This window comes from Lycorma delicatula, chromosome 6 (genome assembly GCF_047948215.1).
Source record: "Lycorma delicatula isolate Av1 chromosome 6, ASM4794821v1, whole genome shotgun sequence".
NCBI lineage: Eukaryota > Metazoa > Arthropoda > Insecta > Hemiptera > Fulgoridae > Lycorma > Lycorma delicatula.
In genome coordinates, this window is record NC_134460.1 from 130,405,076 (window position 1) to 130,430,725 (window position 25,650).

Here is a 25,650-nt window from a genome sequence, read left to right on the forward strand (position 1 = left end):
ATTATTATATTATTTATATCTTTAGGGTAATAAGTAGTATTTGTAAGAAATTTTTAAATTTCTTTGGCTCTCAATAATCTTGTTGAACCGCGAACACGCGACAGTATCATAAAATAAAAAATATAAGTGTTTTTATAAAAAAATGTAAAAAAAAGAATTAATAATTTTGGTTACTGGTTTTCAATAAAAAGAAATTAGTTTTCGATCATAAAGATACGAAAAGAGCTTAAGTTTATTGAATTGAAAAAAAATTCTGAAGAATATGAAAGTTTTTTTCAGAAATGAATTGCATAAGTTATGTAAATCAATGCCGGTATTTTTTTTAATTAGAATGTTCCTAAAATATAATGCATAAACAGAGAACAATAGCTTTTTCTTTCGTAATATACGAGTATACTATAATTTATTCTGAAAGAACATTTTTGATGAACTAATTATCGAAGAAATAGAATTTTACAAAAAGTAACATAAAACATGTTTAAAAACATTCTGGTTTATTTTTCCAAATTTATAAGCAGTGTAGTTGTTCCTTACGCAATTATTGTAATTATTGTTAAGAAATAGCGTAAGACATTAAAATTCTGTTTGAAACAGTGAACTGATCAATGATCAAGTTAAACCCAATCAATAATTTCCATTACATATGGATCTTCTAGCCTCTCAAAAATTCAAAAATTGGAATCGTGCCCTAAATTAAATCAACATTCAAACTAAGGATACGACTTCACTTAGACTTTTTAGATCAGTATACAAACGTACCACTTATTTAGGCTACAGTAAGTAAGAAATCGGTAGATGGATATAACTCATAACAAAAAATATATTAAATATTGACAACGTTACTGTAATTAACACAAATCTAAAAAATAGTTAATAAATATTTTTAAATAAAATTTAATTAGCCTACACTCTATTCATTTAAGATACTCAAACAACTCACAGAAAAAAAAATCATCGTCTATAAACTAGTTGTAAAACAGTAGTTACATAAAGAGTACAAGTAAGAATAAATAAAAAAAAGCGGCAGTAATAATAATAAATAAAGATCATAAGGTCATAAGAAATAAGCCATTAAATTACTGTCAAAGCACGACACGGATCATTTCCTTCTAAAACAACTTGATATTGTCATATCTACCTGTAACAAATCTAACAGTCTATTTCATTTGATATAATTTTTCTGCTACAAATAACTCATAAAAAAAAGAACAGTTAAATATTGACTTTTAAAGAATGGGTTATGATATAAATAATATATATATATAAAGATAAGTTATGATTACAAAACAGTTTAATATATTAATATAATGACCACAATATTTTTACCAATTTTTCTATGCTTGATTATTTATTCGCAATATTTTTAAATTATCGTGGCAGATTTGTTTGACAAATTCACTCCAAATCAAATCGATTTATTTTGATCAAATCAAAAGAATTTAAAAAATGTAATCTAGGGATTACGGTATTAAGAATTATGGTAAATTCTGCAATATTATAAAACCAAAATATCTTTTACATTTTCTTAAAAATAAAAGATAAGTTTTTAATCCACCATCTTAATTTTCGGATTGAAAATAATGAATAAATCGTAGTAAGGTGAAATAAAGGTTTTTTTATAATATTTGGAACCCGTAATTTACTTTTCAAAATTATTTAGCGTAATTTTTTCGAATGTTTTCAAGATTTTATTTTGTTTCGTAATATCATCCGGAAATAATTTGATATTAAATATAGATTGAGAAGTATAATTTCTAATTTTTAAAATGACAACCTATACAAGTTATTATTAGTAAGGAAAAGTAAGTTTTATATGATAAAAGTTTTATTAATTAGAAACTGCTTTATCTTATGAGTTTTTACGATTAAAAAAAGCTGACAACACAGTTGTAGGACTCTCCCGTCACGCGGCTTACACACACAATATTTATTTTATTTTATTTTTTTGTGTTTTTCCTCCTGCTCACAACTTAATTTAGCACGACAGTGCTATACTAGCGCTCCTTGCGGTGATAGGTATTATTGTCGCAGTATACTACTTAGCCACTAGTTTAGAGCATTTTTTTGGGTGGGAAGCGATTTTGAAAAAAATCTTTTTGTAAATATTATTTTTTTAATTGTTAACAAATGTGCTTAAGAATAATATGACCTTAATTAGGCGAAATCTTGAGATACTGTGGGTGACCTTGCTCTACACTCTCATCTCCTTGACTTTTTAAGTGGTAATTTAATGGCATCAATGCCCCCCTATATAGAAGTAATCTGAACAAGTTTGGTCAAAATCGGTTCAGCAGTTCTGAAGATATAAGGTGATTTAGAGTGCGACTCGAACACACACGTACATACGAATATTCAGAAAATTTCCATCCGATTTTATGGGTTACTCATGTATTAAAACGCCAACATCCGGTGAAAACCGCATATGCGCAAATTATTCATATTACAATACTTTCCCTTCTACATCTGTAGCGCTAGACGGGAAATTAATAAATGATGTGCCAATTTTTCCACAAATTTTGCCTTTGTATTCAAATACAGTAATTGTATGGACTTCCACAAACCTACTTGTTACAACTTCTCTTATCATAATCATTAATGTACTATGAATTCTTTAAAATAAGTCTAAAAGCATTTCATTATGCCTTCATTAGGAAATAATAAAATAATTAAAAGTTAATCTATATATTTAAAAAAATGCCTTGCAAAATTCATATTTCTTTATTTTTACCATACATTTAATGAATTGCTTGTATGATTTAAAAGGATTGACTAGATTTTACATGAAAGTAAGTAGGTATAACATCAATCGAGGTTTTCAATCCATAATATGCTACTCTTATTATATGATTATTAATCATATAATAAATACCTTGTTGATTTTCATATTAGATTTTAATGTAAAATAAAAAATATTTGAACTTATTTCTATTAAAGAAAGATATGTCATATACACTAATTAATTAATAAATAATGAATTAATTATTTTCATATATATATATTTGTACCTTTTATATTACGATAATAGTTCATGAAACCATATCCTAGCAGAAGAATAAACAAATAAATTTAATTTCTTTTTAGAGTGTGCTACATCATCAGTTTTTAACGAAAATGTCAATATTTATATAACTAAAATACATAGATTAAACATGTCTTCAGTCAAGTGAAATTAAATTAGATGATAGTTAAAAAAAAAATGTACACTCTATTGTGGGAAAGAAAGGAAAACACTATTTGATTTTATGAAATGGTTGAAAGGAAAATCTACAACTTACATGTAGTTATTTTCTAATTCAACGTACAAATTTTTCGATGGATAATTATAATTTTCAGAGCGATTTTTCTACATCGAAAATTCTAAAAAAAAAAAACTGGTACTTTTATCAAATACCAGCGCTACTGGGATTGTTTGAAGTTTAAATACCCAATTTATTTATTTTTACAATACAAGAATGCAATTTGATTAAATGTCTGGAACATAAAATACAAGATAAGAATAGTTTCTTTACCACAATGACGTAAATTCAACGCGGTATCTGTATTTAATACAACCGGTTATCCGTTTTGTGCGTTTACTATGAAAGCAGTTTAATTTTTCTGCCGACATGTAATATTAATGTTTGGAATCTTGCGACCATCGAACCTGCATCGTTGAGTTCCTGCATCTGCGTGGCATTCTACCGGAAACCAGAATATCTCGCAACGGATAAGCTAAGGATTTTTAGAAAACTGACGGTGTTGTATGGCATTACAATAAACATAATTGCTGATCGAAAGTTAATATTCCTATCAATACGTGGCTGAAAAATTTGAACCTCATCTTCGTGACCATTATACGTTTTCTATATAGTAGGGTGTTTGGACTGCCAAGTGTTGCTCGGTGTTACCGTGAACCGGGTGTGTATCTGAATACAGAAATCGACTGGAATAATTTCAATAGAGAAATGTGTGTCGACTATACTGAACATCACAGGCAATGAAAAATCCGGAGAAAACGGTATGGTAGTCAAAATCGATAAGGTTCTATTCTTGAGGCATAGACATCATTCTGGTAGCGTCTACCCACAGAAATGGGTTTTCGGCGGCATTGTCATAAAAAATACGAGTGTTTCATTGTTAAAGTTGCTGACAGATCGATTCAAACCCTACTGAATTAAAGACAACGTTATTGACTAAAAAAAATTGTACTTAAATCCCTGGCGTGTATACCAAAGCGATGCTCTAAAAATGGAAGGGTTCCACCATTACACTGCGAATCACCGGTACTATTTCGTTGATACTTAGAGCAATGCTCTTACTTGAATCACTGAACGCTTATAGAGGTTGCTGAAATGGTAGAATAAAAATCACAGGAGAACAACCAGGCATCGAGTGGAATCCTTCTTCGTCGAATTCATGCAGCGTTGTATGATAGGGAACGAGATGCATGTAGCAAGTAAATTTTCCGTGATCTTTATATTGAAGTAATGTAGTAACCCGTAAATGTTGGATTTAAGGGTTACTGCATTATTTAAACGTATAAAAAATTTCATTAAAAAAATTTACCAATTTGAAGGGAACAAGTGATGGCACCGATATTTAATAAAAGTTCTGAAAAATTTACTAAAAGTCATCAACTCGTTAAACTGTTATAAGCTAGTCCGTTTATTGTCTTTAACTTAACATTTTAACATATTTGATTAATTTTAATTTTTGTAATACTTTAATTTTAAATGTCGATATTAAAAATAAATAAATAAAATGCTCTGAAAGTGAGATGGTACAAAACCATCCGAAAATACAAAACGCTGAATCGAGAATGTTGCATATAAGCATTAATGATTATTTTAGTAATTTAAATATAACGATACACGGAATAGTGTATAAATGTGTCTGTACATAACATAAATATAAAAATTATATTCTTCAATCCATTCATCTGGAAAGTTCTAACTGGAATCATGACTACATGGAATATTTTTATTTATTTTTTTTTTTTTTGAGATGAAGAGCATAGACTGCTTTTGCCCTATGAGAATGGAAATTTTTAGCGTATGAAAAATGCCATGCTTGACCGGAATTCGAATCCAGGACCTCCAGATGAAGGTTGAGACGCTATAACTCTGCCACGGAATTCGGCAAACATTTCTTATCACTAAAATAATCTTCCATCATCATTATCACTATCGTTATAAGTAACTAAAACTAGATGATAATCATTCAGTTGCCACTTTAAAAAATTAATAAATATTGCCGAAACGTATTTGTTATTATTTATGTAAATAGTAAAAATCACTAAGAATAATTCATGAAAGTGATAAAAACAAAATTACATAACTTTAAATATGCCGAACAACTATGATCAAACATTATTAAAGTATTTAGGATAATAAGAAAAATACATATAAAAAAAGACAACAAAGAAATTAAACTTCATAAATTAAGTTTTTAGGGAAGAGAAAGTTACTTTAACGAAATATTCGTCCTTCAACAAAATAATTTAGTACTACTACTACTAACATTTTAAGATGTATACTCATATATTATTCATAAAATTACTTGTAATATAAGATTTCATTACCACTTATAGAAATTATTTCAACAATTATTTAATTATTTAAATTCAAATATCCCCAGCAGAAATAAATTTACTTTTTACAGAATTTTTGAAGTACAGTATTACAATCGGTCGCATGGTGGGAGTAGAGAGTGAAAAACAATTTTCTCAAAGTTTTGAGGTATGAAAAGTACGAAAATACCGTTTACTTAAAATCGGGATGCTTATGTGTGTGTATATATATATATATACATGTGTGTGTGTGTGTGTGTGTGTGTGTGTGTGTGTGTGTGTGTGTGTGTGTGTGTGTGTGTGTGTGTGTGTGTGTGTGTGTGTGTGTGTGTGTGTGTGTGTGTGTGTGTGTGTGTGTGTGTGTAAAATGTTGTGGCTCAAAAATCTCCAAACTACTAAATCAATTTCACCGAAATTTTACATATGCTGTAGTAATTTATCTGAAGTTTATATGAAAATTTGATAAAGATTGTTTGAATCATTTTTGAGTTACGCTCAATTTAAGGTCGAAAAAAGTTAACGTTACGTTGACTGTGTAATGGTGTATTTTTCATACTCGCTTATGCAATGAGTTCCATGAATGAATGTATAAAAAAGTTATTTAACTTATATTGTATAATTTTTTTTATTTATTTATTTTTTTTTTAAATATTACATCAGAATGAGTTGATACTTTTTCAAAAGAAACAAAATAAAATAATGAAAAGTGTCTTCTTGCATAAACTGCGCAAAAGTTTTTTTTTAATTTTCTAAAGAAAAAATTAATTTAAAATCCTAATAAACTTCAAATTAATATTTCAATGTTCGAAACAGAATTCGTACGATTCAAAGTTAAAGACACTATGATTTTTTTCTGAGAACAAAAACAAAATAATACATAAAAATTTACTGATAAATTATTTTTGACACAGTAAAACAATTCCTAAAGAAAAACACATGTGTTTAATTAATCGAAATTACATGAAAGGTAAATATTAATTTAATAAATCTTATATGAAAATTATTTAATGATAAAATACTAATATCTATCTTTTTATAAAATTCACAATTTATATGAAACTAAAAGAGTTAGGCATTTTGAAACATAAAACAGAAGAGAATTATTAAAATCTAATAATTTTTTTTAAAAAATATGTGATTTAAAGAAATGGATCGCGGTAAGCTAATTTATGAAAATATTAGAACAGTAATTGTATGTCGAGGTTCAATGTTTTTCAGCCATAAAATGAAAACATAGAACGCTAAAAGAAAAACAATTTGAAATGTTGAAGTGTCTTCTGACATACTTTTAGACGTATATGAAAATATGTGTACTTCCTTCCATTAAAATCAAAACAAAATTGCATAAAAAAATGGTGAGTAGAAAAAAAAACATCAAATTCATATCGGCAATTTACACCGTTTTCTTATATCTAGGTTAATAATTTACCGATCACAAATAATATATAATTTTTAGAATACCTAGAAATTCCCAGAAAATACTAAGCTTTTCTTTAGTTAAATCATAATAGAATATATTATGTATAGTTTACTTAACTGATCACGAATATTACAAAGTGTAAAAGCTGAACGAAAATAAAATCTTCATTCAATTATAACTGAAATAGAATCTTGTGTAATGATGTAACCTATTTAACTCCTACTGAGTAGAGGTAAAGCATTGTTTCATTAGAAAGGGATACATTAATTTGTTGAAGAAATGATTCAATAACTTAATGTACCTTTATGTTTCATCAGCCAACATATAACGATATAAATAATACCGTTTATTTGCTAGAAATACTGACAGAATTACTTAGTAAATATTTGACTTTTTGCCCTGTTAATTTAAACGTGTATAAGTCACTTAAAAAATGTGGAATTAAATTTTAAAAAAATCTCTATCCGCATGCCGGAAGGCGGAGGTAGTTTTCACCGGTACTAAGTAGGGGATAAAAAAGATTTCCGCCTTAAAGTTAAGAGAAACTTCAAATTTACTCAATACGACAATGGTTGCTTGTGAAAAAAAGTTTCACATATCTAGTTTCGCATATGATATTTTTTTTACAATTCCACCAACATTTTGGTCATCCGTTGTTGTAAGGGTTGGTCATATCAAAATTTGTTTCAGACAAACGTTTTAGGTAATGTTTAGGGGACTAATGACCACTCTAAATTGATTCGATACTGTGCCTATCAAGGAAGGTATAATTTTCTTTGTCTTTGAAACCCCATTTTTTCCACCCCCTGGGCCAATGGTTGGTGATATCAAAAAACTTTATGTACATAAGTTTTAAGGCTCTTATTCACACAATAGTAGGAACTTTAAACGAATCTCAGGACTGAACCAACTTATTTTCTTCAAATTTGGCTCAATTTTTTTTTATATATGGTAATTAATTTTGTTCAAAATTTTTTTAGTGGGTGGGGGATATCGTGAAAAAATCAGTTACGATTTTCTCCAGAGGCACTTTAGAAAAAACTTTACTAAACTGATTTGTTACCTACAATGGAAACATAAATAATAAAAAAAAATTCAAAAGATCAATCCCCACCGATTAAAATTAAAATATATGTTTTTATTTTTTTATTTTGCTCTACTTGCCTTCAGTTTGAATGTTTTTTAATACCTTTTCGAAAAATGTTTATTTCATAGAGCTATCAAGAAATGTCTACAATTTTAAAAATAGCTGATGTGGACACCACATGACTTGTACGCCTATTAAATTATATATACACTTTTTTTTAATGAAAATACATAAAATTCTATTTCATTAATATCTTCTGATATTTTTTCATTTCTTTTTTTTATTGTTATTATTGAATTATTATTTATTGTAATTTTTTTTACAATCAGAGGTTATAAATTATTAATAAATCAATATATTTAATTTAAAAAAAAAGGTTAAAAAAAAGGAGATGAAGTCGGATTCGAACCGATATGCCTTCCCCTTGTAAAATTCAAATATTTCATTAATTAAAATTTTAATTAGCTATAACTCTGGACCAATAAAAATAAGTACCACTTATGATATATCGTTGAAAAGCTCTCTTTTAAAGCTTATTACTGCAGTTAAGAAAAAGTCTAAAATTCAAATTACGTACATACGTACGTACAGACGTCACGCCGAAACTAGTCAAAATGGATTCAGGGATGGCCAAAATGGATAGTTCCGTAGAAATTCGAAAATCGAAATTTTTCGTGATCACAATACTTCTTTACTTCGTACAAGGAAGTAAAAATTGTTTATCCCGACCTAAAATGCAAAAAGATTTATTTATTAGAAAAGTTATATTTTTCTTATTTCAGATTTAATCAAAGGGAGTGTTATTGGATTTAGAGAAAACTTTACTGAAGCAAATTTGTTAAGTTTAATCTATAAATGAATATTTTTATAAAAATATTTCTTAAAATTTTCCCCCCACCTATAAAAATATATATATTGTTTTTACTGGGTTTTTTTTGCTCTAAATCGTTTAATTTTTGTTGTTAAAAAAATACTTTTGTGCTTTCATCAATCAACGGGCTATAAAATAAAAATAGCTTTGGAAATTATATCCCGGACCTAAAATTATAAAGTTACACTTAATTTTTTCAGTACTTTTAAATTATTATTTTTTTTTAGGGATTACTTCTTGAAAAGTAAATTTTCCTAAATTTTTCCTACGTTGTAAGTAAGCCCGTAAAATAAAAAAAATAATAAAAATATTATTCGAAGTTTGGGAATTTTGATGCTTAAATTTTATTTTGGTAATCATGACTTGACCGGCGTAGCCGGTAAAGTCATTTTACTTGAAGAATATCTGCCTTATTATAATAATATGTAATTAAATTTATACAATATTTCTATAAATTATCTAGATACGTCATCAACATCTCGGAAAATTCACACACGTTACTAGGCTACACAGATAAAGAAAGAATAACTAATCTCTATAATTTGCATAAATATTTTTCATTTTAGCGCATTATTAAATTAAAATAATAAGCATGAACAAGTTTATACTTGTTTATAATCTTATACCATAGAAGATTGCAAAAGATGTAAAACGCACGTTTGCGATCGTTAATTAACTATTTGTAACAATCTAAATTATATACAAGAATCACGTAATAAATCGCGACAAAACGTATTACTTTAATTATATTTTTACTGAATTCTTTTAATAATTTGTAATAAAACGTGAATAAAATAATAAAATATGATTTTTTTTTACAAGTATAAAAGACTTCAATAACTCCAGCGTAGTTGTCAAAACTCTTCGCTGTACTATAATAATAATAAATTAAAAATAATATCAAATAATACCAAAAAATATTATTTTAAGAAACTTTTATAAACACAAAAAAAATGTAATTAATTAGCGAAACCCAAGTCTATAATTTCCTGAATTTATTGTGATAGACATAAAAGACAATAAAAGAGATGATATAAGCAAAACGTAAATAAGAAAATTAAAAAAAATTAATACTTTAATATTTTTATCCCCCAATTTATAACAAAAATTTCTTCAAATAAATGATATTAAATTTTTAAGCTATTTTATTTTTAACTCAAGGTTAAGCTGTCTAAATTAAATTGAAAGGACAGAATATAAACAGGTTTTTAAAATAAATTGAAGAAGAGATAAATTTTTGACAGAATTTTGTAAAAAGAATGACAAGGCCATGTTAAGGAATCCAGGGTTGTTGAATTTAGTTCTGGAAGGAAATGTACATATTAAAATTCAGTGATGTAAGATAAAGATTAGAATATATGAAAAAGATAATCGAGGATGTTGGATTAAAGAAATAAGTATGTCGGTGATGAAACAATAATTCTTCAAAAACATTCTTCCTAACAATAGAAAAGAATGGAGAGGTGCATGAAACTACGAACAGTAGAAAATATGAAAAATAATTAAATACCTTACAGATTACTGAGCAAGAGTTAGTCTTATCCAGTCATATAATCACAGGCCTTCCAGCATTAATGTACTAAAAGATCATGCAATTAACTAAACCGCAAACTTTTCCAAAAAAAAACCTATGAAAAGATGATCTATTACAGTCGATATTAAATTATTTCAACTGTCTAAAAGCTAATAAATTATTGCTTGACTTTCGTGGCTACGTAGTTCAAGTCATACAATACCAGTTTTTTTATTGCATAACCTTTCTAGCTTACGCAGAATCTTGGCAATTTAATCATCAAAAGTCTTATTTTTATTTTGAAAATAAACGTTTAAATATAATTAACAAAAAAAAATGTTCCGAATTTTTTTTTAATTTTTGGGGTTCCGTATCAACAAAACTTTGATTATAAATGATTACCAAAATAAGATTTAAGCATCAAAATTTCCAAATTTAAAATAAAGAGATTTTCGATTTTGGGCCTCCCTTACTCTGTTTAGGGACAATTTAGTAAATCTTTTTTGTAAAAAAGTGATGCCTAACAAAAAAATAAATTTTAAAAACGTACTATTTAAAAATATTGAAAAAATAAAGTATAACTTTCATGACAGTAAAGAAAAAATTTGCTTCTTATTTTGGGTCCGGGGTGTATTATAGAGGCCAAAACTATTTAAATTTTAATTGCCCTTAAGAAAAAAATTATCAGAGTTAGAACCAAAATATCAATTTTTTTTAGAGGTGGGGATAATTTTTTTTGAGCAGTTTAAAAAAATTTCTAAAAATATTCATACATAGGTTAAGTTTAACAAATGTTATTATGTTTGTCTTTCTATAATTCTAACACCCCCTCCAATAAAAGCTTAAAGAAGAACGTACAAATTTTCAAAAACCTAAAAGTTTTTTTTAATATTAAAACCGAAATCAGATAGAACAAATACGTAACAAAAAAAAATCTTTTTCAAAGAGAAATCGAGAAAATAAAAAACAATAAATATATATATATTTCAATTTTATGATATGGGAGTTGATTTTTTTGAAAAAAGTTTTGTTAATTATATATATATATATATATATATATATATATATATATATATGTATAAAAATATGCATATGCAAAAATATGTTGGTAACAAATTTGCCAAAGTAAATTTTTTAATGCCTCTGAAGAAAATAGAAATTAATTTTTCGCGATATCCCCCACCCGTGAACGATTTTGAAAAAAATTACATAATTAATGTTCCACATGTAGAAATATTTCATTCAAATTTGAAGAAAATCAGTTCTGTCAATCCTAAGATTGATAGAAGGCATTTGAAGAAGGCAGTGCACGCATACGATACATATACATGTACGTATTTACGTACATACATATGATTTTTTGGTGTAGATGAACTAGTTGGACCCAACGTAAAGATTTTCAATATATCTGATAATCCATTTTTAACACGATCACCATACTTTCCTTTAATAATATAGATACTCTAGCAAAATTCACTGGAAAAGTAAAAAATTGAACAATCTCGACATTTAAAACGTAATAAATCTTGAAATGAATATTAATGAGACTGCAAAATAAGAATGTATTCGTTTATGGTTACTGCTAATTGGTTGTTTAACCAGTTATCTGAATTCCGTAAGACTAAATACGGAAATTATTTTCAATAATTTTGTTTAGCCGTTACGAAATTTGTTTTTTTTTACTTTAATATTATCATAACTATGATTAAAGCAAATCCTAATCCAACCTAAGAAGTTAACTCTTCTAGGTAATTGGTTTGTTATTCAGAAAAAACATCGGGATCAAAAATTCTTTTAGTTTAAAAAAATTTTGAACAGATTCAAACTTGAAGTCGAATTCAAAAATCAACATTCAAAGACTTTAGAAAGATTTTATATTTTTTAAAGGTCTTTTCAATCTACTGCATTTCAATCTCTTTTATAGGTTAATAAAATTTAAGATGTCAAAAATAAAAACTTACTAATGAACCAAGACAAAAAAAATTCTTTAATAATAAATATATGTTTTAATATACATAATATTATTGCCTAATTTATTTAAACGTAACATAAAATTAGGTAACAATAAAGATGAATATTTATATAAACTAATTGATGTACATTAACTAATTAACTGAAAATAATATTAACAGTACTCGGGTAGGGTCGAAGGAAAATAACCGCATCTTCAAAAATCTTATAGGATGTGCTAAAAAACTGGGTGATGTTAATTATCTGCTAATTTTAAAATTGAATATTGATATACGTAGTACTTACAATACAAGTAAAACTCATTTTTCAGTTCTGTTTTATTATTTACGACGCAAAGGCAGATATAATAGCGGATCAATTAATAAACAACGATAAATTTATTAATTATTAAAAATGTTGATAAATAATTATTAATAATACTAGAAAAATTGATAATAAAATTTATAACACATTTTGTAGTATTTTATTCATATTATTAATAAAATATATAAGAAATAATAAGAATATTATTAGGTAATAATTAATGAATTACTATTAATAACATAAAATTAAATATTAAATTCCATAAAAGATCATTATTTAAATAAGAATAATATTATTAACAGAAAAATGTTAAGATAAAAATTAAATATTGACGTTAAATAAATGAATCAATTTTTTTCTTTTAGAAATCAGTTAAATGCCACTCCTAAATATTATTATTATTATAAGTTAATACTACTTGCCAATCTAAAAGTTATTATATGAGAAAAAAATGGGTGATAATTGGTAGACATAATAAGATAAAAAACATGCACTTTCTTATACTTTGGTAAATCGTAAAAGAAAATGTGAGAACCGTGAATAATTCATAGAAGAGGCACGTTAGTATTTAAAAAGTAACAGTTTAATAATGTATGTGATACAACATTTCTATTCAGAAACAAAAATGAATCTGCCTTTTCAAGGTAAATAACAATAAAATCACAAGCAAATAGGAAAATATTAACTTTTTTTTTTTTTTTTTTTTTTTTTTTTAATGAATTCAATTATAAATCGACGATTTAATGTGAATATTACGCAATTTTCACTGGCCACTAACCCACTTTTTTTTTTGTAAATTTCACGAATCTTGCTAATGATAACTGAAGTATTAAAACTTATTTCATAAAATTCTTTTCTTTTAAGTAAGAAATAACTTTCACAAAGAAAAAATATTTATATAAACTAATAAACCACTCTTTTCATCAATACAATAAAACGTTTTTTTAATAATTTATCTGTAAAGAATGTGAATGATGATAACCTATTGAATAAAAAAAAAATATTTAAAAAAATTCAGTCATTTTTCATGTTTTTTTAAAAAATTATACTTTGTAAAATAATGAAAACAATTATAGTTTGGGAAAAAGTTTTGACCGGTTTCAGAACGAAATTTCTAAGATAATTAAATCCTATTAATAAAGTACACGGAGTGAACAGATATTCAAATTTTATTATTAGTAATATATGTGGAAATTTATCAAATTCGAACAAAGTATCAGCAGCATCGTAGAAGAGTTACCATAATGGCTGATCGGCTACTCAAAAAACCGATGTTTTTTTTTTTTAATATGGTAAGAAATTAAGTGTAATATATATTAATTGAAATTATATACAATTTGGCTTTTTTGTTTTTTGTTAATTTAATAAAGAAAAAAAATAATGGATGATTTTCTTAATATAGATATGAACTCATTTCATTATAGACCGATACATATTTGCAAAAGTAATAGTGTTATTTTGCATAGTGTCATTCTAAGAACCTATATACGTACGAAGTACCACTTATAAAATACATTTAAAAAACATATATTTCCCTAGATTATTTAAAATAAGTAAATGATAAATTTCAGATCCGCAATACTTTTATCTGGCCCACTTATAGATTAAAAAATACTTCATGTATTAAGGTGATACAGAACGTAGCAAGAGAAAAAAGCTAAGAGAAGACTTTGGAACCTCTGATTTTCTTTATTTTTTATTATTATAAGAATCACTAACGATATCAATTTCTTTTTACTGATATATTACTTTTAAATTAAGAAAATTATAATTAAAAAAATGAAACTCAAACATTTTTCATATGTATGAATTAACAAAAATTAGTAATAATAAATTCGAACCGCTTGCAATTTGTTCATTTTTTTTAGAGCATTTCTTTATAATTTATTATATTTTCAAGCGTTTATTTCACAGATTAGTTGTATTGTTCAATTCAATATACTGAAATTATAACTAAACTTAATGTAATAGAAAGAGAAAATACATATTCAACCAACCTTGAAAGTAGATTACAAGATGAGTCATTATAAAAATTATGAAAAATATTTTACAAAACTTAAACCAAACAAAATTTTAAAATAATTTTATCGTATAATAAAATAAACGTCACGTGCATCTTTTATATAACCCTTAATTATTTTTTAAGCTAGCTTAAATAATTTAGGAAAACATTCTTTGGATGTGAGGACAAAAATATGTGATAACTACAGGTAAAAATAATAATAGGTAACAGGAACCGGCGCCAAATTTACCTAACCTAGAAATCGGTAATATAAAATAAATTCGGTATTCACCGTAGTATTTTTAGAAGCGGAGAGTTCCCTCATCATCTTTATGGATACATATTTATGTATATTTATTTAATATTACATATTTATGTTTATTTTATTTCAATAATAAAATTCCATTTTCTGTAGTTAATGTATTAGCTAAGAGACAAACGGTAACTTACATTTCTCCGCAAAGTTAGGTTACCTAAACAAACTGTCGATCACTGACATACGTATTAAAAAAATCTAAATTAACAGCAAGCATGCATATAACGACGTTATATTTATAACACATAAATATGTCGGTATTTAATCGGATGTAATTAAAATCAAATATAGCCGTTATATGGCTATATACAGTGAATAAGATTTTTTATGTAATTATTCATACAATATTACAATTAAAGACAGGAATTTATCGTTATCATTGAGGAAATTATCAAAAATATATCACGTGAATTTGTCATAAATTAACATGTCAAATTCTTAGTTTTAACCTCGATGGATTCAATCATGTCATCGACTTACTTGGATCCAATGAGGACGATGCAGAGGAGGAACTGGAAATTTTATGTTGTCGTTGATTACCTTGTTGACCGACAGCAGTACCGCACCGACTTGCCAGTAATAAAAGAAGTGATATTGATAAAAAAAAACGTGAAGTACACAAACTCGCCATCACTCGCGGTCGCCGCACCCGGTTATCTTAACAAGGCGGCAGGCAGTCACACTATTATTACTACTGTAACTGGTCAGGGTACAATGTCCATGGGTCCGTCCGCGCACACGGTTGACGCACAGCAGACTGAGAACTAACTTTCAAGACAGGATAAACAACTCTCGCTCCACAGTCGAGTAGTAATAGCAAAGCGAGCAATAGACGTCTGCCACTACCCCAGAATTAATTCTGCTACTGCTCTTGGCGATATGGGCAAACGCTACCTTACATAAATAAACTCTCTTACTCAAAACTCTACCCTACCATTTTTTTTTTAAATTAAACTATTATTACCTTATTCAACACATAGACACACGTATTATACAATTTACAAACAATAAAGATTTTATTTTCAACATGTTATTATCATTCTTTCATGCACGCTCGTTTACACAAAACTCTCTTAAGTGTTACAAAATATTACCCCCACCCCAATTACTTAACTCTGTAATGTAAAATTTCATTACCGCGTAATTTTATAACAATTTAAATTTTAACTGTAAAAATTTTATTTTCGTACTGTACTATAATATTAAAAATTAAAAGAAAAACAACAAAAAACTGACTTTAAGTAGCAAATAGAAATAAATACAAATAATCTTTGTCATGCAAATATTAATTATCGCCTATTAAAACAATTGCCACTTCTAACAAATTATTATTATATTAATATTATACGCCTGTTAAAAATGGTCCATTTTGACATAAAAACAAGAATGAAAAATACGGACAAATTTATTACTTATACATAAAAACTAATTTTATTTACTACTTATCTACATAGCTATCTTCAACTTTAATAACACATTTTTCATAGCATTTCACTTGCTTATTCATTCACGCTTCAAGAAATTCCGTTTACAGTAATTTAACCACTTAGTAACTTCATATTTCAATTCGTCATCATTGTCAAACCTTTGTAATGCAAGCTGTTGTTTAAGATGAATAAAAGTAAAATAATATCTGGGAGCTAAGTCAGAGCTATAGGGCGGATAATTAAAGATTTACAACGAATTTTTTTCAATCGCCTCACTGCGTTTGTCGTGTGTGGTCGAGCATTATCATGAAAAAACAAAATTCCGTGAGATAGTTTTTTGTATTTTGTTTTTTATACCTTTTCTTAGTTTTTTAACGTTTTGCAGTACGTAGCAGCAGTACCGCGTTTCACAACAGTACCGCGATTACTAAATTTGACAAGCTAGACACCATTTTTGTAGTAAAAAACAGTAGCCATAAGCTTCTCTAGCAAACGTTCTAGTTCGAACTTCTTCCGTCTAGGAGATGATGAATGCCGCCGTCGCACTGACTGCTGCTTTGTCTCTTCATTTGAATAAGAAATCCAGGTTTCATCTCTACGTAACAATGGGATCAAAAAATTCATCACCGCCGCAAAACTTCATATGCTAAAGTGAGACGCTTTTCCATATGTATGTTTTTGGGTTTTTTTTCACCCTACCCCCGGGCCGGATACATAACAAAGCAAAGCACAGCTCAGGGGGTTTGTCTACTCAAACGGGCCTACCCGTCCGCCGACCATAAGTCAGATCGACAGATCAGCCCGCCGGTTAGATCTTTTCATTAGCTGCCTCAAATCCCTAGGGCAAGGTATCCAAGCCCTACTATGTCGTTCCTGGACCCCACCCCAGAAGCCGGGACTCGGTCTTGACTGCAATGCCTCTAGTGAGAGTACCCAGTGTAGGGCACTCGCACTATGTTGATTGACATCTTCTGCACCCATATGGCATTATTATTTTAAATACAGCTAGGTTTTTTTATGTTTTACCTATTATGTAAAAATAACTGCATTAAGAAATTTAAAACATATCCCCATAGAGCTGTTACCACCATAACCAAATGCTTGGAGGAAAAAGTACTGCTCAGCAGCGTTTTTGGATGTTCAGTAGGCCTGGGCTGCGTGGTCTGCTATATAAGGTAAAACAGAGCCCCCCTCAGCCATTCTACTTAGTCCTACGGAGTTATCTGAATGGGCGCTTTTCCCAGGTTAAATTATCTGGAATTATTTCCAGGAATTATCTGGTTTCTTCGATACGAAGTCTGGAGTTCCTCAGGGACCTGTTCTGTATTTGATTTTCCCATGAAACCTTCCTGGACCGGATTACGTCACTGTAACATCGTATGCAGACGACACGGTCTAGCTGATGATGAAGATTTGAATTAAGCCTCGGCTAACTACAATCAGAGTTTTACGAGATCGGCGCGAGGTTGACGAAATGGAAAATGAGGATGAATCAGAACAAATCGAGCCGTGTGACAGTTACGATGAGACCTCTTCTCATCGTAATCGACCCGTGGGCCCACGGGTCCATCTGAATGGCGTCTACATCCCTCACAGGGATCGGATACGTTACCTTGGCATACACATGGATCTTCACCTGACGTGGAAGGATCAAGTGGTATAAAAGAGGAACTTAACATTAAGTATACGGAATTAAACTGGTTGCTGGGTAGAAACTCACAGTTATCTTATCTGATAAACTATTGATCTACAGAGTTATCCTTAAACCAATCTGGACATATGCGATCCAGCTATTGGGTACTTCAAGTAACAGCAATATTGAGATAATTCAAAAATTGATGGGGATCATAACAGTGGCACCGTGGTTTCTTAAAGGTAGAAAAATTCGTGATTATCTAGGATTACCTTCCGTTTACAAAGAGATTCAAAAAATTGGCTAGCGAGGTAAACAGGGGTTAGACCAACATGTAAATTATATAGCATTAAATATATTGGACAACAGCGATGACATCAGGCGACTGAAACGTTTCCATGTGCCGGACCTGAGAGATGTAACCAGAGGAGTAACCTGGAAAAGGAACCTAAGTGCGGGAACACAAATGACTCTGTCAGTATGTAGTCAAGGTCACTTTAATAGTCTACGAATTATAGTTATTTACATTTACCGACGAATATTTGTTTTAACTATAGTGTTTTCATTTATCATATATTGGAATTGATAACATTGTTTTTATTTTTTCTTCCTGTGATTTATGTTTAGAGCTTTATTGAACTTTACTTGAATCTGCTGTAGAAGTGCTTTTCTTATATTTGAAGTGTTGAATCTTTGTATACTTTAATGAGGGCTTTCGTGAGGACCTCTCTTCACGTGATTATCATGACTCAAATTTACTTATGATCCGCTATGACGTCCCGACTGTAAACGCTAACAGGTAGACAAAACAAATTTTACTACGTAATAATATATATATATATATACATTAGCAGACCCGGCAATGCTTCGTTATTGATAGATTTGAGTATATATATATATATATATATATATATATAGATTAAATGAAAACAATTGAAAGTTTGATAAAACATTAGCAAAATTAGCATTACGGAACTTCACAAAATTTAATCTTTCTCTTTTACCCTTTCTTATTTCCTTTTTCCCCGTTTTCCTTTTCCAATTTCCTTTTTTTCATCTTTATTTTACCATATTACCTTTCATTTCCCTCACTTCCCCCTTTTCGACCCCTTCCTATTTCTCTTACTTCCTTTTCCCCTTATCTTTCCTTATTTCCCCTTTTATTTTGTATCATTTCCTCTTTCCATTTCCTTTTCCCCGTTCCCCCCTTTTTTATTTTTTCCATTTTCTCCTTTTTCCCTTTTTACCTTCTTCCCTTTTACCTTTTTCGATTTTCCCTCTTGCCCTTTTCCGATTTTTCCCTTACACCCTTTTTCCCCGCGCGTGAATCGGTCCCGTAGTTTTTTAGTCTATAGTGGACACATTGAAATGGAAAACGAAAACATTGAAATGGAATCGTAAAATATTTATAATAGCAGGTATTGCTTTTACTTCCAACAGATAGCGCTGTTTTTCAAAAAAGCATGTTTTTACCTGTCGCAGGTGTGACATTTAGGTATATAAATAGTAGTTACATAAAAAAAAAAACAAGCACGTATTCAAATGAAACGTTCAAAGCAATCGGTGAAGAACTTTCAGAGATTTAAGATTTTGAACAAACGAACATTTACATTTTTTGCTTATATATATATATATATATTTTATCTAATCGGAATTTTGTTTATTTATTTAAATTCCTGAATACCGGTACATAAAATTTTAAGCATGCTACAAGAACTCACAAAAATATAAAATTATTATTTAATTTAAAAAAAAATGTATTATTAATAACAGATGTAGGCTAACTATTTTTTTTCAAAATTCGGTTAAAAAAAATGGTTTATAATTTTTGTTGCAATTTCCTTAAGAAATTTTTTTTAAATTAAACTAATAAAACATTTTAGAATGAAACGTATCTTTTTTAAAAAAATAGACAAGTATTAGATTAGTTTTCAATTATATTTTATTACTATATTTTTAAATAGGTTAATCTATTTTCTGTAATAACTATAGAACTTTTTAGCAATAGATAAAGATTTTTTTGTAAGTTTATTTTTTTTTTTATCCCACACAAACTTTCACCCTTTCACCTTGTTCTCATTAATAACTTATTTTTTAACATGAGTACAATTTCTACATGTAAATTACATATCAAGCCTTTCTAATATTTATTAAATCGTAATTTTTCTATACTTCTTTATCAAATAACTTTCAGTTTTATATAAATACGATCTTAAAAATCTTCTCTTAACACTTTCAGTTGAAAACAAAGATTAATTAAGAATTAAATAAAAGACTCCTAATAGACTAAACGTGTTCAAAAATAAAAAAATAAAAAATTTCCAGATATATGATAGAAATTAAAGACTATTCTATTCTACCTACCTATTCTATACTACCTATTCAGACTACCTGAATAGGTAGTTTTTTTAATAGAATTTGGTTTAATAAAGCTCTTATTTTAAAGAATAAATTAATAGAAGCCTATTATCTATGTAAATTTGTTGATCATTAAAGGAAAAAAATATCAGTAATCATAAATAAATATTTTATTCAGATCAGTGCATAATAATTATGTATAGTGTAAATTATATTAAGATTAAGAAGTAGAGTTAATCTACTGATAAAAAACAAAAACTGCCCTAGGATTTACGTGAACAATTCTAGAAAGCTGTGGTAGAACCGTTAATCACAACAGAATTACAGTTTTATCATACATATAAAAATATATAAAATAGAAGTGGCTGAAGTCATTATTACTCCGTAAAAATAATAAAACATAAAATAAAATGTAAAAAGAAATTTTGTTTTCAAAAATTGCTTTTAAAAAGTATTTCTATTTACGCATGGCGAAAGAGAAAAGCGGGGGGGGGGGGCGCTGTAATTATACAAGTTGTATATGAGAGTGTGCCATGCTTTTTTAATTTTTTGTACGAGTACAAAGAAGTATTGTAATCGCGAAAAATTTCGGTTAGATATTTCAACGAAAATATCCATTTTGACCATCCCTGAAGCCATTTTGACTAGTTTCGGCGTGATGTCTGTAAGTACGCATCTCGCATAACTAAAAAACGATTAGCCGTAGGATGTTGAAATTTTGGATTTAGGACTGTTGTAATATCTAGTTTTGCACCACCTCTTTTGACTGTAATCGACTTGAGCAAAAATGTCCAAAAAAGCCCAAAATCCAAAAACACTGGATTTTGAACTTTTCCGTAACTGCAGTAATAAGCGATCACTCAGAGCTTCTCAACGATATATCCATAAGAGGTACTTATTTTCATTGTTTCCCGAGTTATGCCAAATCAAATTTTAATTAATGAAATATTTGTTCTTACAAGGGGAAGGCACATCGGTTCGAATCAGACTTCATCTTCTTTTTCGTTTATTTTTATTTTTTTAATTTAAATATATTGACATATTGTAAAAAAAATCTACGATAAATAATAATTCAATAATAACAATCAAAAAAAGAATATAAAAAAATATCAGAAGTTATTAATGAAATAAAATATTTTTTTTACGTTTCATTTAAAAAAAGTGTATATGTAATTTAATAAGCGTACAAGGAAGTCATGTGGTGTCCACATCAGATTTTTACTTTTAATCATGCAAAATAGAATTTTTTTTTTTTAATAATAAAGTAATTTTTTTAATGTAATTATCTTGAAAACAAATTATTTTTTAGTGCGAATTATTTTGTTTGTTTTTTGGTATATTTTTTACTTGTTATTTTTATTTACGCAGTTGTATTAAAATGCGTTTCTCCGGCCTCCGTAGCGCGAGTGGCAGCGTCTCGGACTTTCATCCGGAGGTCCCAGGTTCGAATCCCGATCAGGCATAGCATTTTCACACGCTGCAAAAATTTTCATTGATCTCATCCTCTAAAGTAATAATAACGGTGGTCCCGGAGGTTAAAAAAAAACAGCCACCTGATCTATTCATACTGAATCGACAGTCAAAATCAATAGGATCGACTGTTACGTCTTATCGATTCATAGCTCCCTTTCTCAAGATGTTCCCCTTGAATTACACATAGACATATATTTATATATATATACATTCCATAATATATGGAATATTTTATTGACACCCGACTTTCGTTGCTGTGTAAAATTTCACCATTGTATGACATCGGGAAATGATTTTAGCAAGTTTTGAGGACACAGTTGAACCATTGTAAGTTAAAGAAAAATATGTAATAATAATAATAATAATAATAATAATAATAAAAGTAAAACAAATATTGAAAACTAGTAAATAAATAAACAGTTTTTAAAAATCAAATTTTAAACGACCTTAATGAAAATTATTTGAGTTCATATTATTTCTATATATTAACAAAAAAAAGCAGAAAATTCAATTTGATGTACTTGATTAGAAATATGTATAAACCTTATTATAAGTGTATTAGAAGAAATTTATTTTAAATAGATTGATGGAAAATACTTTTAAACATTTTGGTAATTGAAGCGGTGAATTCAAGGAGAGCCTATCCACCACTTTTTTTCAAAACTGAGGTCTTAGTTTATTCTTATACACCACGTGATACTATATGCGTTGAATGAAAAAACGACAGCATGGTCCTATGTAAGGTGGTTAGGCCTTTGTTTGGCTTAAATAACATATATACCGGTTGCCTCAAATGTAAATGTACATCTAAATAAACGAATATTCGCAGTGGTTTTTGGATTTTATAAATGAAAAAAAAGAAGACATTTTCGATAAAATATTTTTTCAGATGAAATGTGGTTTGATATATCGCGCTATAGCTACAGCCAAAACAATGAGAAGTGGTCTGTATATAATCCTCATGATATCTTGAAACGACAATTACGTGACGAAAAATTGGAGTTTCATGTGCTATATCAATTAAATGGATAATCATTATTTTTTTCAGGTTACAATAATTTCAGAACTTTATTACAATGAAATCATTTATCCTTCCTTCGGCCAATTAAATGAGGAAGAAATTTTTAGAGCGTACTTCCAACTAGTTAGAGCAATGGTGCACCGCCAATGTTTCTCTAAATTTACTGTATGAAGTTTTTGGAATAAGCTCATTTCAAAGCATATCTGGCCACCGAGATCCCTAGATATTATAATTACAGACTTTTATTTACTGGAAGCAATAAAAGACTGTACATAATAACAATCCTCATACCCTTAAAAATAACTAAATTTGTAAATTCACTTATTTTTCTTTGAAATCTCTTCTTTGATGCTTCAACATGTATTTTGAAATACGTTGAAAGAAGTCTAGGCATCCTGGAGGTAACGATGGCCAAACAAAAATTCATTGTAATAAGTGTTCGTTTTTTAACAATGTTATTTTTTTCCTAATATTTACGTTGCAATCTTTCAACGAATGAATATAAGCAACCCCCCCCCCCCCGGCCTAATGACATAAGGATGATATGTATAACATGTAAACGAGGTGAAATCTTGCACAGGCTCAGGCCGGCCATTCCTGAGATGTGTGGTTAACTGAACCCCAACCACCAAAGTACACCTGTATTCACTGTGTAGTATTCATATCCAAATAAAAGCAACTTATCTTTTACTAAAATTTGAATCTCAAAACCTTCGACTTCGAAAATAATATGTTAATCAACTTTGCGACGAGTTAACCAGTAGATCACCCCGGAGGACTTCAGTATTATTTTTATATAGTAAATTAAATATTTGTAAATAAGGGTGAATAGTTTGATTTGGGATGCCCAATATAATTATCTGATCGACTGAATGGTTCGATCAGCTGTAACCGTCTATCATAGAGTGTTTCAAAATCAAAAGTCAAATTTTTCTCAATTCTTATTGAATATTTTTTTTTTTATTACGGCTTCTCTTGAAATTATATAATTAAAAAAAAAACTAGCTACATTTTGACCTTTAAACCAAATTTTTTTTAAATATTTTATTTTTGCGTATACATATCCAACATTCGAGTTTAATACCACGGAAAATAACGAAAATGTTGGTTTTTCCAAAGAAATGTATGTTCTATTATAATAAACAAGAGATAAGTATTAAAAATTAAAATATACGACTGCCAATAAAAACATTGCTGATAAATATTACTCTTTAATACAAGATAATCAGGAACGTGCGGTCACAGTTTTGTATATAGTATCTTTATATAGTATTTTTTCAAATTTAATTTACTAAAAAAAAAAAAATATATATATATGGTTTAATTGGTTGAATTAAAAAAAAATTGGTTTAAAAAGGTTGAATTGTATGTTCATAGGTGATGAATGAAGACAACGCCTTGTTGCTTGTTGAATAATGGTTTAATGAATTGTCGTGTTTTGACAGTTAATGAAATGAATTGTAACAACGTATAACGTGACATAATAAATATAAAATTAAATAAAACATTAAAGCTGACGTTCATCCGAACAAAGAGTGAAGTCCATCCGGACTAAGAGTATGACGTGGCCGCTCTGGTCGTGATTCTAGCGCCGAATACTAGTACGACTTAACTCTCCGGTGAGCGCTAGCACCCACTAGATCGCAGCACCGGACGGCTCGAAGTGGAACGGATCACATATATATAATATAAATATACACACATATTTATTTATACATGTATAACATTCCCAGTAACAGTAAGGATTCCAGCGCGGGGTCATACATCTAAATCGGTTCAGTCGTTGAGCTGCTACGAAGGAACATACACCCTAAATACATTAAACTCCTTTTTTTGTGCAATCGTGTAATAAGAAAAATAATCAGAGTGTAAATTGAAATTAAAGAGGCTTTAAAAGAATTAAAGACTTAAGTATAATATCTTTGTTTAGCTTTCCTGTTAATTTTATGACTTAGTGCTACCTCCGGTGTATTTATACTAAAAATATTTAACAAAATACTTTATAGATAAAATATATTTGTGCAATTTTGTTTGAATCATATTCTTTATTTCTCCATTAATTTTTATGATTCTGACGTTTTAAATGAGTATAGAGTAACAACTAAAAGAAAAAAAATTAACTTTGTTATATTTTCACATTAGTTGTTAAGCTTTTATTATTTTTAACATTTCTTCTATAATTTTATTTATTAAATAAAATATAAGATTTATTTTAATTCAATTTCAGTGTGAATAATTTATTTATTTTTAGCTGATAAAAGACACAAATGTCAAATAGAGCTCGTAAAAAAGAGTAATAAATTTTCCCTAGTAAATATTTCAATTACTCTCTAGGTTCAATTTATGTTTATTACCAAGATGTGTGTGTGTGTGTGTGTGTGTGTGTGTGTGTGTGTGTGTGTGTGTGTGTGTGTGCGTGTGTCGCACTCCTTTTAGCCTTGTATCCCAGGATTAACCGAACCGTATTTCTTCAAATTTGGCTCAAATATTTCTATATATGGGGCATTGACCAAGTTTTTTTTTTTAATTCGTTAAGGGGGTGGGGATATTCCGAAAAAACCAATTTCGATTTTCTTCAGAGACATTTTAGAGAAAACTTATTATAAAAAAATGTTTACCTACATTACATATATAAATAGACCCAAAAAATCAACCCCCACCTCCTAAAATTTATTGCTCAATAGTTTTGAATTAAAGAAATTAAGCA

At 28.4% G+C, this 25,650-nt stretch overlaps 1 protein-coding gene across 3 annotated transcripts in view; it reads right to left on the reverse strand.

Annotated features, from left to right (window-relative positions):
- Window positions 1–15,773, reverse strand: part of LOC142326836 (salivary C-type lectin 2-like) — a 306,085-nt gene extending 290,312 nt beyond the window's left edge. For all 3 annotated transcript variants that reach the window (XM_075369567.1, XM_075369566.1, XM_075369565.1), the window contains exon 1: window positions 15,512–15,773. In XM_075369567.1, coding sequence (XP_075225682.1) covers window positions 15,512–15,662 — 151 coding nt within the window. In that variant the 5' untranslated portion in view covers window positions 15,663–15,773. The remainder of the gene's footprint in view (window positions 1–15,511) is intronic.
- Between the last annotated feature and the right edge of the window lie 9,877 nt (window positions 15,774–25,650).